This window comes from Gopherus flavomarginatus, chromosome 4 (assembly GCF_025201925.1).
Source record: "Gopherus flavomarginatus isolate rGopFla2 chromosome 4, rGopFla2.mat.asm, whole genome shotgun sequence".
In the NCBI taxonomy this organism is placed as follows: Eukaryota; Metazoa; Chordata; order Testudines; family Testudinidae; genus Gopherus; species Gopherus flavomarginatus.
Window position 1 is genome coordinate 10466072 of NC_066620.1, and position 20491 is coordinate 10486562.

General features: G+C 44.7%; 1 protein-coding gene across 1 annotated transcript; it reads left to right on the forward strand.

The window, feature by feature from the left end:
• Positions 1-3599: 3599 nt before the first annotated feature.
• LAMP5 (lysosomal associated membrane protein family member 5) lies at positions 3600-19831 on the forward strand. Its single transcript, XM_050952228.1, has 6 exons — positions 3600-3802; positions 4163-4335; positions 5094-5225; positions 5525-5630; positions 8499-8687; positions 18875-19831. Exons 1-6 carry the CDS (start codon positions 3745-3747, stop codon positions 19051-19053), a joined length of 837 nt encoding a protein of 278 aa, XP_050808185.1. The 5' UTR covers positions 3600-3744; the 3' UTR covers positions 19054-19831.
• Positions 19832-20491: the final 660 nt, after the last annotated feature.

The window sequence follows — 20491 nt, forward strand, 5'->3', positions numbered from 1 at the left end:
ACGCCTTTTCTAGTTCTGGCCAGAGCAAGCAGAAAACGCTGAACTACCATCAGCTGGTCTTGTGGTGTTTCCTTGCACGCAAGAATCATGGTGGTATTTCCTGGCTGACCAGAAACAAAATAGAGCAAAGACTATTCGATTCTTAGGAGACTTACCGCGCAATTTAGCACATCCAGGAGGTAGCTCAGACTGAGGTTTATGTGAACTGAGCATCTGAGGGCTGGATTCTCTTGTCCTTCACACCCGGGAGCTCAAATCTAATCCCACTCAAGTAAATGAATTACACCCGTGTAAAAACGGTGTCAGAGAAGAATCAGGCACTGAGAGTGAGCTCCTCAAAAGGTGTGAATTGGTGCAGCTCCATTGCATTCAGCGGAGCTTCATTGATTTACACCAGGAAATATGTGGCCCTGGGTGTTTACCCAAGAAGAGTTTTCCCAAAGCTAACATGCTAGTATATATATATACCGGCACACCATCAGACACAAGACAATAGACAACGGCAATAGATTAAACCATTTAGCAGGAGAGTACTACTCTTAATTAGCATGTCTTACACCTAGTTCTTGCAGCAATGTCATCTTTTCCTCTGCAGGAACATGTCCAATCCTTAGAAGACCTTGTATAAAGCACTGCAGGATAATTTCACAATCAGAAAATGAATGGGGTTCCGTATTTAAACCGATTGCTCACTAGTGTAACATCAATGTACATGAACGACGCATATATAGTAGTGAGTTAACAAGTGTCTCCTTACGATTGAAGATACAGGTCATAAACGAGGTCCGTCGTGTATTACATATGTACTATTTTTTTCTGTCAGTGGATTTTAAGGCTGGAACTCCTTCAGATGACATCATTTAATGAGAAACCAAAGTTTCTCCAGGAGGGCCTATTTAATTGTGAGTATGGACTCAATGGAACTACATCTACAGTGCTTGTAACTTGTGGCAAAAATAGCACTTGGAAAAAAATGTGTGTGCATATTATAGTAGTATACTGTGAGATCCTGAAACACAAATACTGCCTAGGAAATAGAAATGGTACTGGGGTTGTGGTATAGGCTGTATTTTGTAAAACAATGACACTTAAGGAGGATTTAGTTGCATAGACCTTGTGCTGGCTTTCTGTGCAGGGTGAATGTCACACACTAGTGCCAGATTCCTCTTTCCCTGCATCTTGTGTAGTCATTTACACCGGTGCAAAGTGAGTGTCAAATTATAATATTCTGACCTGGCAGCATTTGACACTCACTTTGCACCGGTGTAAATGACTCGGGTAAGCTCAGAGAATTGGGATCTATCTACGTGTGCATGTAGGGGCAGACACTCTGGGTGGTGAATTCCACAACCTGAATATTGGCCTGTGACTCACCTCTCTGTGTAGACCTGTCCAGTGGTGGTAGGGACACTCCATGCCTGCAGTTTCACTTGTGCCATCTCTAGTATGGGGCTTCCTATCTGTGGGAGATGGGAGGATCAATATAGGAGTTCTACATGTAGTAGAAGGTGCACACACCCTGCCTGGCCCCTCGGCATTTGCCTCCTTCCTCTCTGTACATGGAACAGCCCTGGTTCTTCTGGATGTGGAGTCACTGAATCTGTAGAGGCAGGGGAAAGATTTCCTCCACTATAGATTTATAGTCTGATTTTCAACAATGCTTCCACCCTGTTCAGTGACAGCCGAGGTGCTCAGTGTCTCTGAGTTGATGCTATTGATCACTTTTTTCTTCTGACCATGCTCTGCGTGCAATTTTCAAGCAAGCCATTTTATTTGGAAGCAAGCAAAGGCTCTAGCCGTTCATGAGGACTATGGCCCAGATCCACAAAGGTATTTGGGCTCCTAACTTCCATTGACATCAAGGGGCCTTAGGAATCTAAATACTTTTTGTGGATCTTGGCCCATGGACCTGATCCAATGTTCACTGACTGTCACTGGATATATATATATATATATATATTGCAAAATATATATATTGCAGTAACATTCTCTCAAGTGTAATTAGAATGTTTTCCTATGGGGAAAAGCAAACCATTTCTCATCCTCTCCGAGCTAAAACATGGTTGAAAGGATTTTTGCTCAAGCTTTGTAGAAAACTTCACCTTTGGGCTAAGATCAAGCATATGACAGGTCAAGTAAAAAAGATGAATGGCTCAGAAATATACTGTAAGAACGTGTGAAACCAGGGGATTGGAACGAACACCATTTTGCACTGTTCACTAACAGGCCCCTAAGGGTGACTGTGCCCTATCAGATGTATCCGGCTGCCTTTTAACCACACCTTCCTGGAATGCTGTCACCTTTTCCAAGATCGATTCTCTGGGCCAGATCCTCAGCTGCTGGAATTCAGCTTAGTTTCATTAACCTCAGGGAACCAATGAACGTGACACCAGCGGATACGGCTCAATTCATATGACGGAGAATCCAGTGACTCTCTCTCTCTGTTGATATAAGGCCAGTGGTAATGAATCCCAGCACAATCTACTTTTAGAGATGATAGCAACGGGGGCCGGGAAAATGCAAATAATGCAGACTGCACAGTTTAGTCCTGTCTCCTGCTATCTGCAGCACTGTCCATAACAGAATGAATGGTTCACTTCAGCCAATCTTGACTTTTCTATCAATGTATAGTCATAGCACTTATTGTTTTAAAAACTCGTCAAAAAAGCCGACGATTCCTTCTTTCCCTCCAATATGGGATCATTTGAATCTGTTTTAACTGGGACTTTTTTCTCTCACTCAAAAGCCAGGGCACAGCCAGGCACTCCTGGAAGAGATCAGTTACATTTTTTTCCCCAAGAAAGTTGATGAAAGTCTTAAACCTCAGTGGGTGTCTTTGAGGACACAGAGCTTGTGGTCAATGATTAATAAGCACCTGGTGCCAACTTCGGATCGCCAACTGGAGTAACTCCTTTGAAGTACCCGGCCCTGTTCTTGTGCCCAGGCAGGATCGGGCTGACTGCTGGTTAAGATGCCTGCACAGAGGGATGATGGATGTTTCAGCACAAGGAATGACTCCTTTAGCCTCACCACAAACCAGATCCCAGCGCCCATCGTGTCCGCTGCAGCCATGTTAGAGGTGGCCGGGGGGCGGGTGTGCTCTCCGCCCTTAGGCTATTTGAGGGGCAATCAGTGGCGGAGCCTATGCAAAAACCAACCAACCAACCAACCAAACAAACAAACCCCCCCTAAATACCACCAGAGGCCTCGACTTGCTGTTAGCGCAATTACAGCGAGCGAGGGCAACAGGGGCACCACATGGGTAGCACCGCAGTGCCTCGACACCCCGTTTTATAGAGCAAAGGCCCGGCTCCAAGACTGCCCGTCGCAGTTTCTTGTCTAGGGCAGAAGCAGGATCCTTCACAGGCTCCCCGGAGCCCCAGGAAATGTAGTGGCAGAGCCCTGAGGAGGCGTCCCGGTCCCCCCCCCACTCCCATGCTCCTACGCGTGCCATTAAGTCTCCCCAGCAGGCGAAGCGTTTGGATCTATTTGCAGAGCTGCAGGCACGAGCCGGTCCAGGGGCAAGCTCAGAACTAGCCTCTGCTTTTGTGCTGCAGCGGGGAATACCTTGGACAGCTCCGCCACCCGGCAATCCTTTCCCCTTCCTCCTCCTCCCCCCGCAGCTCCCTACCACGCTGCCAGCCTGGTGCATTTCGCAGCCTGACAGTGCAGCGCCAGAGCCGGGAGCTCGCTCTTCCGCCAGCGCAGCCCGGCCCCGGACAGGACTCCCCGGCGGAGAGAAGCATGGATGTGAGGCTCGGAGCAGCTCTGCTGCGCGTCCCGAGCCTGCTGTGCCTTGTCCGTGAGTAGAGCTCAGCCGGGCGGGCAGGCTGGGGCTGGGGCTGGGGCTGCGGTTCCGGCTCCACTGGCGATGGGACCTGCCCGGCTTGCGCGCGAGTGGGGAGCTCCACGCGTCCTCGGGCGGCTGCCTGGGAGCCCGCGTGGGGACGCGTTACAGGCGGGTGCCTGGCCCAGAGAAGGGCTTGCAGTAAAGCCCGATTCATTTCATGCAAAGGGCTTAAGTGGGGGGTGGGGTACTTGGCTGCAGAAGAGTAGGGCAAAGGGGGTCACTTTTTTGCCCAGGGCGCTGCAAGCTCCGCAGCGGAGCACCGAGCCGCCAGCAAGACACGAGTGTCTCCACGGATCTGTTTTGTTCCCGCAGATGCCATGGCTCGAATCGGGGCCGAGCAAGAAGTGGAGAACCTCTCCGGGCTCTCCACCAGCCCGGAAAAGGATATTTTTGTGGTGCGGGACAACGGCACCACGTGTCTGATGGCCGAATTTGCAGCCAAACTGATGGTCCCTTACGATGTGTCGGCCAGCAATTATGTCGACGTAAGAGGGATTTAGGTTTCTTTGGTGGGGTCCCGCTTTCGACTCGCGGGGCTGATCTTTTAGAAAGGGACGTGGTATGGTCGCTTAGCTTCGGGCCAGAAAGCCAATACCATAATGTCCCATGTTCAAAATGAAGATCTCAGCCCGTCCCGCTAATTACTCCACTGCCTGTCCGCAAGGTAATGCAAAACCCGTGTATCTGGCGAGCCAACCGTATTTTAGCACCATTAAGGGAGAAAGATCTCGATGCTGATTGAAAACCCCTCTCTGTGTCCATGAGCTTTGCCCGCACAAATGGTTAAGAATAGCGAATGCAGCCGCGTTTGATGCTTTTGGACAGCGAAAGTTGTCAGTGCCGGGAAATAGCGTCAGGAAAGAACCCGCTTCCCTATAGGCAAAAGTAGCCGCATTACTGTATGTTCCTCTTCTTGCGCCTGCCCTTAAGGGCATATTTTTTGCTTGGGTTTGGGGGGAAGGGCCACCTTTTTTTTCTGATAACATCTGCAGCTGACGAAGTGAGGTTTTGTACCCAAGCTTATGCCCAAATAAATCTGTTAGTCTTTCAGGTACCGCCTGGTTGTTTGTGTGGATACCGACTAACACGGCTACCCCAGATACTTTTTTCTGATGTTAGTTTATACCGGAGCCCGTGTAAACGATCCCCTTCTGTTGTCCCGAATCATTAACCGTTGGGAGTGGTGTAGGGCACCCGGCCTTTCTTGTCGGTTGTTGAACGTGTGCTGTGTTTGCACATTCAGCTGATAACAGAAGAAGCTGAGATTCCGCTTGCCCGAGGAGCAGAAGTGAGGGGGAAATGTGGCACTACCGAATCGGAGCTCCAAATCTCTTGGCTAGACAAAGTTTACACCCTCAAGCTGTATTTTGTAAAGGTAAGTGACCGGGTGATTGCTGTGTGCCTCAGCGTCCTGCTTTTTGTTTTCCCTTTACACCAAAAACCGCAGACATCTGATGCCAGCGAAACCAGCCCGGAGTCTTAAATTCGGCTTTATTTGAACGAGTCCCAGGGAAACCCACAAGCAGGGAAATCCCGCGCTCGGTGCGTGCTCAGTGACATGCGATCCTTGTAAAAACCGACCCGCACCCCTGATCAAAACGCCGCGAGCTGTACATTTGAATGGCAGGAGAGTTCATTTACTGAAACGGCCTTGTTAAAATGGTGTCTTGGCAGGAAGGCCACAACACAACCAAGAGGCAAGAGGCGGTCTGGAAAATGAACAAGATCCAGTTCGTCTATGATTCTTCGGAGCGCACCTACTTCAAAGATGCCGTCAATCGTAAGTGCTGCCTGGAAAAGACCGTTCCCCCGCAGGCCAAGGGGCTGCTGTCCCCGGGACCTTAGTTGTAGATGAAAATTAAAAAAAACAGGAAACTGAACAAATCCCTGAGATGTTCGGGGCACCGGGAGGAAAGCGAAAGGGGGCTGGGCTGTCTGATGAAATCCAGAGGAGTCTTTATTAAAATCCAATTTAATTACAGATAAAATATCGGTCTACAGATAAATAGTCCGTTCTTCCCAGTCCGTTCTTCCCATGTCCATGAAATGCAACGATCCACCCACGCCTGGAGCATGGATAGATAAAGAAGGAGCATGGGGACAAACTCATTTCCCCCCTAACTGCTACACTGATCCCCTCCCGTTTTAAATTGATATATAGAACAATTTGCTGGCAGTCACCAGATAGTCTCCTTGCCGTGGCGAGAAAACCGTATTTCCCCCAATCTGCTTGCTAGGCCAGGCAAAGCTTAAACACAACGCTTCTGTCTTTGGGGGGTGAATTGAGGGCGTTTTCTAACCAAGGTTGGAAAACTCCCCCAGTCTTCATCCCCTCTCTGCATCCGCTATTGCGGACTGCGGCAGGTCTACACCGCATTCAGGAGAGTAGGAAAATGCCTGTATTTTCAGTCCCTAGAGCCCACCTCTCACATTTTGCTAGAGCCTCAGTTTCTTCCTCCACCACTGATCATTGCGGCTGGCAGTTGCTGTACCAGATCCTGTCCCCAGGCAGATCAGTGGGTGTTTTGCAATTGACTGCAGTAGGAACAGGATTCAGGTCCTATGTGCGGTTAATTTGAAGGAAACCATCTTTAGACTGAATCACTTAAATGGTAATAAGGGATGAACGTTTACCTCTTGTTTTCTTTTCTGATGTTGGGGCAGAGGGGATTGCACTGGTGCTGCTGTTTTAACACACACACACACACACACACACACACACACACACACACACACACACACACACACACACACACACACACACACACACACACACACTTTTCTTCCCATCTGTAGTTTCATTTCTCAGTCTTTCCTCCTTCACCCACCTTAGTTTGTTTCTTTTAATACTTTCCCTCCTCCTCCGGTACATGAACGATAGGCATCTCAGTGGGATGGTATTGAGGGGAATTTGAAGCACTGGAATGGGTTACCTAGGGAGGTGGTGGAATCTCCTTCCTTAGAGGTTTTTAAGGTCAGGCTTGACAAAGCCCTGGCTGGGATGATTTAGCTGGGGATTGGTCCTGCTTTGAGCACGAGGTTGGGCTAGATGACCTCCTGAGGTCCCTCCCAACCCTGATATTCTGTGATTCACCATTTTCTTAATATATTGAAAGGCAGAGCTATCCTTTTGTGTCCTAATAATTGCCACTGCCTCTGAATATTTCAGACACTATTTGGCTTCAGTTAGGTATCACGTTTATCATTCTTAACCACCAGCAGCTCATTTCTCTTCCAAGCACAAAACCCTGGGGAAATACATTCTATACGTTCAGTTACTTTTGAAAATAATTCTGTAATATGGGGACATCCACAATTCCATGCACATCGCTCAGAGATGTCTTAAAAAACTAACTTGCAACACATTTCTCCTGTGAGTGCATATGGAATTTGTGTGTTTATAAACCTGCATGTAAGCATTACAAAATACACCATTTTTGTTTTGCAGATAGTCACATAAAACTTCTTGCCCTGTAAGGCTCTAATCTGGCAGAGACTGGCGGCTCAGTTACTCTCATACAGGATTGGGGCCTTATTTTTTTTACAATGGTAGCAAGCCCGTTAATTCTTGGTTTTGATGAAATGGCCAGTATATTAAATGTGGAATAACATCATGCTTCCCATTTTCTCAATGGGAATGCTGGCCTCACTTTGGGGGAAAAAAGGCACATTTACCCATTTCTACAAAGAACATCGAATTTTAGGTTTGAAAACTGGTGCATTTTAACTGAAAAATAAAGTTCACGCCAAAAGGGTTTGCATACCTTAATGCACCTCTCATAACTGAGTCTGTAACTAAATGTACAACCTTGAATTCTGAGTATTTTTCATCTTGTAGTGACTATTTTGCATGCCTCTAACACACAGCCCCACACACATTAACCGTCACACACTGAGCAAATATGAAGCCCTATTTCTCTATTATGTGAAACCTAATGATGAACACAAGGGCTGCAGATGATCAGAAAGCCAGAAGTTATTTATCATTCCATACAGCTGATCATGCACAATCTTTGTATACAGAAATATGTTTGACATAATGAGAAAATTCTGCCTTATTTCCACTTGGCCAATGATCTTTTTTATTTCCAAGAAATGCAGTGAGAGCTAGGTTGAGTCCTGAACTGAGTGTCTTGAGCTATTTTTTTTTCTGGCACCCAATACAGAGGCAACGCGTAACCGCAGTCCTTGCTGTTGCCTGCGTGCTGGGAATATGGGGTCTGAGCCATAGAAAACCTCTCATTTGCCTGAATGGGCTTTGGATCAAGCCCGCTATGTGGCCAGCACTGCTAGCATCACTGCACTGATTGAGAAAGGCAGAGCAATGTCTCCCCTTTACGCTGGGAATAGAGGGAAGTATATGTTCCTAATGCTTGGTGCAGTGACCCTACTCTGCTCACCAGAGAGTTCCCACGATGCTGCCCGGAGCTCCCCGTGGGGGGAGTGGCTCTGCGGCAGTTCCTAGTAGCGTTCTGTGTTGTTTAGAAGGCACAGTCCAGCCCCAAGAGTAGCCATCGATTTATGAAAGCACATGCCCAACTCCCTGCAATCCAGGCACATCTCCACAGGGTTAGTGTTTTTAGCAACGCTGGCAACTGCCAGATTTTGGGATCTAACTGTTTCACTGCTGTTTATGTGGTCTCAACAGCTGGGAAGCACACAGCCAACTCCCACCACCTTTCTGCCTTACTCACCCCTGCTGGGAAATCCTACGAATGCCAAGCTCAGCAGACCATCTCCCTCATCACCAGCGATCACCAGAGAACCGTAACTCTCTTGCTGTCAGAAGTCCGCATTCAGCCCTTTGACATCAGTGCTGACTTTGTCTTCAGCGAAGGTAGGAGTGTGTGGCAAAATCATTTTGAGCCTAATCTCTGGCCTAGCCCTGCATCTCTTGCACACCCCAAACTCCCAGTGACTTCAATGGGAGTTTTGAATGTGCAGTCTATACAGGATCAGGCTTTTATTGGGACATTCAGCATGATCCTGTTAGTGCCTGTAAACAGTCTTGGAACTTTTCACAGGAAAAAAGACATTCCAGACTTGATGTGCTGTATGAAAACACACATGGGGGGGGCGGGGATAGCTCAGTGGTTTGAGCGTTGGCCTGCTAAACCCAGGGCTGTGATTTCAATCATTGAAGGGGCCATTTGGGGATTGGTCCTGCTTTGTGTAGGGAGTTGGACTAGATGATCTCTTAAGGTCCCTTCCAATCCTAATAATCTATGATTCTATGATCCTTGCTTCCAAACTCCTCCTGGGAATTAGGTGCTGAAGTGGCTAGGGGCTATTGATGAATTGGTCTGTGGTCCAGAGAAATGCATTTGTTGCATGGCGTATTGTGAATACAGCAGGGATCTGGAAGACGAAAAGGCACCGGACTGGGTCTCTGGGGATGTGGGGTCAATCCTCAGTTCTTCTCCATGTTTCCTGTGTGAACCTCATTTTCCCTGTGTCTCAATCCCCCTTCTGTAAAATCACCCTAATAACACTTCCCAAGTGCATAGGGGTCTGGTGAGGATAAAATTCATTAATGTTTCTGAGGTTCACAGAATCTGTAGCGATATATGCTACACTAAAGCCACTAAAGAAAGAGAAAGAAATAAATCCTTATTCAGTGCAGTGTTCGGAGGGTGTGGAGCAAATGAAACATGGACCCTCCCACTGAACAATGAAGATAAAAAGAAATATTGAACAGTTGTCTTTGCCACTGAGTACCGTCCATCTTGTGCACTGAACAAGGCAGGGAACCTGCAGGAAAAGTAGTTGGAGGTCATGTAATTAGTCAGTGTCCTGTAATTCACAGGCAGAAAATTACAGATGGGTGGGTAACTTCGTCATTTCCTCACTTTTCAGTACTTAATTCTTTTAATGTAGTATTTTTAAAAATATAGAATAGACAGAAGCTGCTTTGTGTTTTGTACATTGTTTTTTTTATTTAGTCCACTTTATGATCAAAGAAAACCTGGTTTAACAGAAAATATTGTCAGGACTGTATTGTTCTCTGCTTTTTTTTTGTTCAGAATCTGCTGTTAGCACATTGTACTGTGGCTTTTATTTATTAATTTATTTATTGCTGCACATATGTTTGTACCTGAAATGCTTAGTTCAACACTCAGTATATTAATAGTTACAGGGTAAAATCCTGGCCCCATTGAAGTAAATGGGAGTTTTGCCATTGATGTCAATGCAGCCAGGATTTCATCCAAGATATTTCTATGGAGTTTGATCCTGTTGTCTTATAACTCAGGCAAAACTCCCAGAGAGCCAAATTCTGCTCTGTTCTCTGGTGTGCCTCTGGAGTCATGCCACTGACTGAATTACAGCTACTCCAGTTTTATACCACATTAAATAAAGGTTTAGTTTGGACCTATGGTCATTTTGCCTGAGTTAGTATTTTAGGATCAGTCCCCTGCAAATTTCAGCTTTACTGGATTAATTAACTCTATCATAATTCCTAAGCAAGGTGAAGTAAATAATACATAGAGTAGCCAGATCCGTTACTCATTAACTGGTGATTAGAAAAGGGTGGCGTTACTTGTCAAACGTAACATTTAAAATCTTGAATTGTGTAATTCTACCTGTGGGCAATAGCTCACAGTGTAGTAACACAAACACTGCAAAGCACAGTGTTTATTACTACAAGTCCTATTCCCCCACATTCCATAGCGAACATACACTGTTACAGGCCCTGACTCAGCCGGAGCTAGAGATGGCTGCATTACTCATAGTGAAGACGGCAGTGAATTATTTGTCTTCTCTATAGGTGCAAATAAATCCTCCATACCATGCCATACCACCATGTATTCTGTATAGGCCACATACTTTACAGGAAAAAATATTAGAGACATTTCAGAGAGTCTTTTTGACACTTTTCTGATGCTATTTTTTTGTATCCCTCCACCTGCAAATCGAGGCTTCCTAGTGGGATGGGTACAAGTGAACAGGCCTCGGGGGTGGGTGAAAATTTATAACTAAAATATGCACATTCTTATTAAAATTACCCAGTCTAGCTTTTCTGTCTGTACATAATATCCAAGTTGTAAAGTCTGCTATCTCGTCCCATAGCAGGCCAGCAACCAGCACTTCCACCTTTCACAAAAGGCCTTTCCTGATTTTCTAATGGCACAACGTGGCTCTTTGAACCATAATGGGCATGTAAATGTGTCACTTGTCCAGGACTCGACACTACCCAGGCTAGGTCTAGGGACACTGTAATTGCATGTGGGAATTCTGTCTTTTGAGGAAAAGAGGTAATATTTATTTGGCAAACTTGTGAGGTGTTTTTTTTTGAATGGTGGCTGTTTGAATTAGTCCCAAGGGAAAGTAAATAGCAGGCAGAGTACAGATGAGGTGGTCAGAGATGCCAGACAGATGTAAGTTATCACATAGCTCCACCATTTAACAAATAGTTCTGCCATTTATCATGTGCATATCATTATTACATACGTGGGACGTCTGTGTACAGGGCATGTATGTAACTATAAATTGTGCATTATTATTATTTGTTCAGCTTGGGATCTCCCGCTAGTCTTAAATTACAGTAATTAATCTGCTCCTTTGCAACTCATTAATTTCACATTTGGTAAAATTTCTATTAATTATGAACAAGCTACATAATACTTTAAAATACATTAGAACTGAGAAAGAGCTCTGCTAAATCTGAAGGGACTTTTATCTGCAGGAGGACCGGTGCGCTTTTAAAACAGAGATGTCAGTATGAATTAAATAGCGAGCACTCTTGTCCTTACCATTGACAAACTGGCTTATGAACCCTCCCACAGAATTTGGTAGAGAATTGTAGCATTTGTTACTGGTTAACCAACCCAACAGAATGTCTATTACACGTTCAGCACATATTTGTCTTTAAGCCCTTTCCCTCAACCCTTACAAATACATTCATTGCTTTATTTCTTTTCTATTCCCAACACTAGTGCTGGTTGAACGCTTTTTGTTTGAAACTTTGTTTTGTGACAAAAACGGCCTGTTTTGAAAACAGATTTTTCTTTTAAAATTTCAGTTAAAAAAAAAGGAAGGGGGGAGGAAACTCAAAATTAACCCTCCCCCAACAAACCAAAAAAGTTCAGTTTTTGTTTTCTTACTGAAATAAAAATTGCCCACTTTTTTGGGATGACTATACGGATCATTTTCAACCAGTTCTGTTCAGCCTATATTTGCCACATGGCCCTCTATTTTCCTATCCCTAGTATAACCGTACTGTTTTAACAATACTGGTCTAGTTAAAGCAGAACAATCTCCTCATATGAACACAGTTATACTGGTATAAAGATACTTATACTGTACAGCTAAGTCCCATAAAGGAAGGGGAAACCAAAAAACAGTAATCCTGTAAAGAAGACATGTCCCCACACTGCACTAAGGAGATGGGAACTGGGGTGGAATTGGGATCTGGAGGCTGTGAGTTAGAGGCACCACAGAGGTACCTACCTAAGGGCCAGATTTTTCAAAGGTGCTCAGTTCTTTTCAAAATCTAGCCACATATGAGCATTGAACATTTCTGCAGATGTGGCCCATCATGGCAAATCCAAAGTCAATGGGAATCTTTCCAACAACTTTGAATATGGCCCTATATGTTGCTGGTTCAGGGCAATGGGTATGGGAACTGCTTTCTAATTTTTATCTCATTGATGTCTGTTCTAATACAGAAGGCTGAACGAGCAAATGTGCGTGTTAGCCATTATCCTGACACAACATAGGTACTCACGGGGAAAAAAAATCCTACTATCAACTTACACAGGGCATAGCTGTAGGGTGGCCTGATTCTGATCTCTATTACATTGCGTGTGTGTCAGGAATTACTCAGCAGAGTTATACCAGAGTAAACAGCATAAATGAGAAGAAAATCAGCCCATGTTTTTATCCTTCTCTTGAGTATAAGCTAAGCACTCCCCACAGAAGCCAAGGCATGATTCAATAAATACTTTGTTCTTCCTCTGACAATATGACGCTCCTAAGGAATAAATCACCATGCATAAATAACTCATATCAACTTGTGCAAAGTATATATTTTAGGGTACAGATATATAAATGACATCTGAGTAGCCTGCCTCTCAAAGTATAAACATCAGTGCACACCATTGAGTTGGGTGGGGGGTTGTATTCCAGACAGTCTTTGTTTGCTGGGCAACTGGCTTACAAAAAAAACTGACAAGAAGGACAAGTTGTTGTTTCTTGCTTACAAAAGGGCTCCATCCTGCAAGGTGGTGGGCATTGTGGCCTGATCCAGAAATGCATTCAAGCATATGCTTAACTTTAAGTGTGACAAATCTCACTGATTTCAATGGGAATACTCACATGCTTAAAAGTTACGCATGTGCTTTTGTGCTTTATTGAACTGGCCAAAAGAATTTCCCTGCTACTGTGGGAAAGGAGATTTGTGGTGTGTGGCGGGGTTTTCTCCCCTCAATGAGCACGTGAATTGTCACTCATGGGAATTATGTGACTCATGATGCACTGTAATGGTACAGTCACAGGGAGATACCATAGTGCATCATAAGCTGTGTAGCCAGCCTGAGAATAGGGCCCATAGGTGGGAATATGGGCACAAGGGACCCAGAAATGCAGGCCCCATAAGACACCCCAGTGGCTTAGGCAAACCCAGAAGTTAATCTTGATAGGAATTGAAACGTTCCATTTTGATTTTCCTGCAGAAAACGTTGATTTCAATGAAATCTTCTTTTCTGATGGGAGAATGTTCCAGCTGAATTTTTTTGACTGGCCCACTGTTAAGATTGTGGTCCAACGCTGAGGGCAGGGGCTGGGGAGCTAGGAGGGTTGGGTTCTATTACTGGGTCCTCCACTGCTCCGCTGACTTTGAGCAAGTTTCTTTACCTCTGCATCATGCCTTGTTTCATCCAACTGGAAGAGGAGAGTCCTAGCACTTACCTACCACAGAGAGGCGGTGTGAGTCTCAGTGCTCGTAAAGTGCTTTGCTTTCCTTGGACAAATGGTGCTATATAAATGCAAAGTATGATTATTTATTCTGTGAGCAATCAGGGTCCATAGCATTTTAATTCCCCCGGCAAACACGTGCTTGCTTAAAACTCACCTGTCTTCCATTATATGCGGTCACATGGCCACATCCTGACTCTGGAATAGGCTCTCAAGGGAGGCTGTTGAATCCCTGTCATTGGAGGTTTTTAAGAACAGGTTAGACCTTGGATTGGTAACCTTTGGCAGATGGTCCATCAGGGTAATCCGCTGGTGGGGCATGAGACATTTCATTTATGTTGACCATCCGCAGGAACAGTCCCCTGCAGCTCCCAGTGGCCATGGTTCGCCATTCCCGGCCAACGGAAACTGCAGCAAGTGGCGGCCAGCACAGCCCTGCAGCCTGCTGCTTCCCACAGCTCCCATTGGCCAGAAATGAAGAACTGTGGCTACTGGGAGCTGCGGGGGGCCATGCCTGTGGATGGTCAATGTAAACAAATTGTCTCATGACCTGCCAGTGGATTACCCTGATAGGCTGCATGCCGAATGTTGCCGACCCTTGGGTTAGACAAACACCTGTCAAGTATGGTCTAGGTTTACTTTGTCCTGCCTCAGAACAAGGGGTTCAACTAGACAACCTTCCAGCTCTCCATTTCTATTTTTCTGTGACTCTCTCTGAGTCCACTGATAACCAAGACCTCGGTGTCCCACTCTGAAATGGTGAATAGAAGGGTCAGTCAAGGAAAGGAACATGTTCATCAAGCTGAAAATCTCACTTGTGCAGGATAGGGAGACAGCCTTGCTAATGACTCTACAAACCCACCCTTGTGGAACTCCCTCCCCACTCCACTTCACTCCATTCTCTCTCCGTTGACCCAGTGGTTGGTAGTCACAGAAGGGCAAGATCCCTCTTGGGCCACACAAAGGATTTGGGAAGTAATTTGCATTAGTTTCTTTTTCTTCAGCTCGTTTTCACTTACACACCAAAGAACTCCAGAGAGCAGTCTTTGACCTTTTCCACCCATCCTCACTCTTGGGTCCGGGGGCCATCTTGAGCACTTGCTTCCCATGTGCATCCAGTCTGTGTGGCCTTATGGAACGTCCACACCCCCTAACACCTGTCATATAGCTCCCTGGAGCTTAGTTCTCACTCTGTGATCTATAGACTTACCCATGCACAAAACACAACCAGGGAAGATGACTCCCCAATCATTTTTGACTGAACTAACCAGACACTCTTCCACCACTGTCTCTTCTTAGAGGTTGAAGGTGATGCCTCCCCAGGACAGTCTACAGGAAATTCCACAACCGACTATCTGAGACTAAAGTGGGCTAATTACAATATGATTTACAATAAGAATAGAGAATTTACAATAAGAATAGAGAAGCTCAGATTAAAGCAAAAGCAAATATAGCAAATATAGTGTGATGCTTTGCAAAGCTCACCGGGCATGATCCAATGCCCACTGAAGTCAATGAGATCTTTCTAGTGACTTCCTTGGGTTTTGGCCTGGGGCTCTAAATAGATTTGCTTTGGGTTGAGTTAGAGTGAATTAAAATGACTTAATAAATAATAACAATATTATTTGCTCTTATAAAGCACTTTTCATCCATAGATCCCTTAGGAATTTACAAAGCAACTTCATTGGCCAGGCAGCTTTCTCAGTCAATAGTCTGTGATGATTACGAACATTACAGACTTTGAACCAGTTGATTGGCTGGGTTTAAAGAGACAAGAATCATATAGTTCTTAGCATTCTGTTATCATTGTCTGCTTCTTATCAAGTGTGAAAAAAAATGTGAGATTACTGCCTTTGGGCTAAATTATGGACTTGTTAAACAATAAAATTTTTTTTAAGAGATCAGTTTCTTTTCACCCATTACACTTAGGCAAACATTGCAAGAAATACATATTTCCTGTTACAATGTTCTTGTGACTTCTTTCTGCTTAAAATAATAGTTGACGACTGAGATGTGCAACTCGGCTTGTAAACAGTTCTCATTGCAGAGAACATGCTTGGCTTAGTTTGGAAAAAATGAATTAAAAATAAGGGAGTTAAGATGTTTGACATGGTGGCATTGAGCAAGTGAAGCGGAAAATTTGGTTACGTTGTAAGATGTGCTGTTAAAGATCAGTGTGGTGTATATGTCCGGCAACCAGTGATCTGCTCAGTACCGAGACAAGGGCATTAAGATTTTGGCAGTGAAGTGTGGAGGTCCGGTGAGCTGAACAGCTCTGATGCAGGGAACTTACGAGCTTTGCTGTTGAAGCCAGCAGACGTTGTAAACTAACTGTTCGCGATGCACACAGTAGCTGATTCCTGCAGGATTTAGGCACCTAAAATCTTTGAGGATTTGGGCCTAAATTCTTTAAATGTGAGACAAGGGCACAGAGTGGTTGCAGCTCCTCTGCGCTGCTCGCATAGGTCATTAGGGCCACTGGAGCTATGTAATTCTGGCTTCTGTGTCCCTTATTTGGCTCCTCTCCACACTCAATGCTGGTCTCCACGCTAGCCTTTGCAGGTTCAACACCACGGAATGCCTGTGTGCTCATATGCCTGTAGGTTGGAAACACCATTCCGATGGGATTCTGACTGTCATTAGATGGAAGGGGTGTTTTTAACCAAACACTGGCATCCTGACTAGTAACCAGTAGCCACTTCCTCCCTCTTTTTATAACTGCACTGCAGCAATTGTGGCCGTGTCTATAACAGAGAACTGGTGATTAATCACTGTTCTGGCAAAAACAGTGCAGGGATTGAAGTGAAAAGGAGATGGCTACAATACTTTTCACATCAATGTTTTTTTCTTGCCGCCTTTGTTTTTGTTTTTAAAAAGCTTAATAATAGAATTATTTCCCCAGATAGATTAGCCCCTTTCTCCATGGCCAGCTGCTTTTTGTAGCCGGAGTTTTGAATAGTTGCTTTATGAGCCTCAGTAGCTCAAAGAGGTGGTAATAGAACCAGGAATGGTGTCAGCAATAAGTGGCAGATTCTCAGCTGGTTCAAATTGTCAGAATTCTATTTGAGCAATGTTCCTGCAGTAACTGCCTGGCTTTGTGCATGGGTGGGTGATTATGCCCTCTTCTGGCTGGTATATATAGAGGATAAGGGATTCACATCACTCAGAGGAGTTCTCCTTTAGTTTTAGTGGTAGAGGACCGTGTTCTGGAGTCAGGTAACCAGGGTGCCAGGCCTGACTATCTTTAATAATCGTGGGGAACTAGTATTTAGGTTGTCTAACACTTTTCATCAAGATTCACACAACCTTTATCTGAGAAGCTCCTACACCTCCATTGTTTGCAGCAGACATTTGAAGTTTGGCAGGGAGAAAGCCCTGGGGCCAGAGAAGTGCCTTTTCTTCCCCCCCACCAAAATCTGAGAGAGAGATTTTTGAAAATTGCAATTTTTTTCTTCTGTCATTTGCACAGTCAGCAAAATTTTAGCAGCACCCTCTCAGCCTCCTGAGTGCTATTCAGCTTGTTCAATGAATAAGGCTGCGGAAAAAATATGATGTGATCGTATAACTAAAGACTGCATTATAATGCATACGCACAAGGGCATCACATTAAGATTGTACAGACCAACTAGATTCTGGCATTTCCTAACTTTTGAGTGCTTGACTACGCTGTCTAAATAACATTTTTTGTATGTAATGGTTATATATTGCAGTTGTACCTAGAGGTCCCCATTGAACTAAGCATTGAACAAATGAAGAGCTTGCAAACTGTACATATGCAATTTATCTGGAAATTGTGGCTGTTGCCTGTAGGGCATGGATTCACTTGCATTAGTGGACATCTTCATCCTGATCCTGCAGAGTTCTTATCCAGGGTGTCTTTACTCCCACATTCCATCTCACTGAACTCAATGGGACCACTCTGGTTCAGATCTTCAGATCTTCTGCATCAACATAGCTCTGTTGGAGCTGGATCAAAGACAGATCTTCAGATCTTCTACATCAACATAACTCTGTTGGAGCTGGATCAAAGACTGAACGACCTGCTTTCACCTTCAGGATAGTCCCTGCAGGACAAGATGTAGGCACATTGATATGTCATTGCAGCTGCTCACGCTTTCCCTAATATGTAGATCAGGGTTTCTCAAACAGGTGTCGCCTCTTGTGTAGGGAAAGCCTCTGGTGGGGTGGGCCGGTTTGTTTACTTGCCGCGTCCGCAGGTCCGGCAGATTGCAGCTCCCACTGGCTGCAGATTGCTGCTCCGGGCCAATGGGAGCTGCTGAAAGCGGCGCAGGCCAAGGGACATGCTGGCCACTGCTTCCAGCAACTCCCATTTGCCCGGGGCAGCGATCCGTGGCCAGTGGGAGCCGCGATTGGCCAGACTTGAGGACGAAGCAGGTAAACAAACCGGCCCGGCACACCAGGGGCTTTCTCTACACAAGTGGCGACCCCTGTTTGAGAAACCCTGATGTAGATAAAGGACTTCAAAATCCAGGGCTGTTAATCTGGAAATCAAAGTGTGCCCCACCGTTCAGCTGTAACTACAGTGCTAATACCCCTGCACTGGGCCAGATTATAGAAGGGGAGGGATGAATAGGCCATAACTCAGTTCACTATCAGATCCTGAAGTGAACTCACAGGGCTGGCGGTTAGGGAGAACCAACCAACCTTTTTTTTAATTTGCAAACCAAACAAAGGTGATTTGGAGTCAAGAGACAACAAGCCCCCAGGAGGCCATTTCTGCAGTCACTTTTCAGCAAAGGAAGGCACTTAATGAATAAAAAAGACAATTAAGACAGACCAAGGTGCTATGGTAATAATAATAATAATAATAAATAGACCTGACTTGTTGAAAGTTAAGCATGTGTTTAAGTGCTGTCCTGAACCAGGGCCTGCAGTGGTCAATGCTATTGTAGTTTTCTTTAGAACAGTTAAGCTGCCAACACCTACTGATTTTCCTTGGTTTCATTGCTACTGAACATGATTTTATTCTGTACATATGACTTCACTGTAGGCATTATTCAGTTAGCTTTATTTCACTGGTGGAGTTCATGTTGCACTACAGAACAAGTTAATATTTACAAAATTTCATCATCTCTTTCTCTCTAATTGCAGAACACAAGTGTCCAGTGGACGAAAGGGAACAGTTAGAAGAAACCCTGCCTCTAATTTTGGGTCTGATATTGGGGTTGATGATCGTGATAACCATCTGCATTTACCATATCCACCACAAACTGACAGCCAACCAGGTACAACTTCCTCGAGACAGATCTCAGTACAAACACATGGGATAGATGGCAGGATGCATCCAAGCTGAGTACGTATCAGGTAGACAAAGCAAAAACACTTTTTTTCTGTAGGTGAGGACACACACATGATATATCTACAGTATAATGGCCAAATGGAGATGAAAACACTCTTCACAGTCAAAGCTTCATGCTGAGGGCAAAATTCTCTTCCCATATTCAAACCCCAACATTTTACTCTCCCCACATATGCAGCACTCCCTTTCCATACATGTGTGAAGAGCTGGGTATTGGAGTGAAGATTTACCACTCCGAGTTTTCCTCTAAGCATTAATTTAGTATATTCATTATTAAGAGCTATGTCCGGCATTCCTAACACACTAGACATTCCCGCGGAAGTCAATGAAAGGATTCTAGGAGTGGCCACAAAATAGACATTTTATTCTGAAAAATCCAGGCCAGACCTTCAGCTGGTGTAAATTGGTGTAGCTCCAGTGATGTCAAAGTCAGCTGATTTCAACCAGCTGAGGCACTGACCAAGCATTTAAGGTTGTTTTTGCTTCTGAGTTACACTTACAAAACTGTTGATGCACAAAATATAGAGCACCACGCTGCTGCAAGTCAATCAAGAAATGCTTCTGGCTGGGCATCCTGCACGTATTGTGATTGTCTTTGAAACGTGACATTGCTACCTGCGCCTGACAATTTCACAACAAAACAAAAATGTTACCGTTACTATGCAGATCATTTCAGGCGTTACCCAATGTAACAGAAAATATGAACTCTTATCAGCTAATGTAAAACATTTTTAAAATGAATTAAAAGATACACCTGTATAAAATTTGATTTGCCTTTTTATTGTGAAATGACCAAAGGTTGTCTATACGCACTGGTCGTTTATCAGACTGAATGTAGATGTACATGAAGAGCATGGAGAATGATACAAAGGTGGATTTAGTTTGTGTTGGCAGTATCTGTGGTGCAATAATGGCTAGCTGTACTGTAGATTGTATGTTACAATGCGACCTAAAAAATTCATCCATCCTCCCAGCCATTCTTGTTTGCACATTTTATGAGACATGGGGTATTTCACTAACGTCCTGGTCCTGGTCTCATTGAAGTCACTGGAAAAACGCCCATTTTTAGTGCAATTTCAGTATTTATTGAACCAAGATGTACTTTTCTCTTCTTATTTTACCTCATTTAAAGAGGAACATCTAGAGAACATCTCCCTGAACTGCCTGTACTATATGTTATGAGCCAAGCAAAATATTAATTCAAATCCTGAAACTACTGCAGAACTTATTTGCATGTTTTTTTAATAATAAAATAATATATTTAGGGCCTAGTTCTCTTTCACACTGAGGTCAGGATGGGCAGAGATGGTGTCCCTAGCCTCTGTTTGCCAGAAGCTGGGAACAGGCGACAGGGGATGGATCACTTGATGATTACCTGCTCTGGTCATACCCTCTGGGGCACCTGGCAT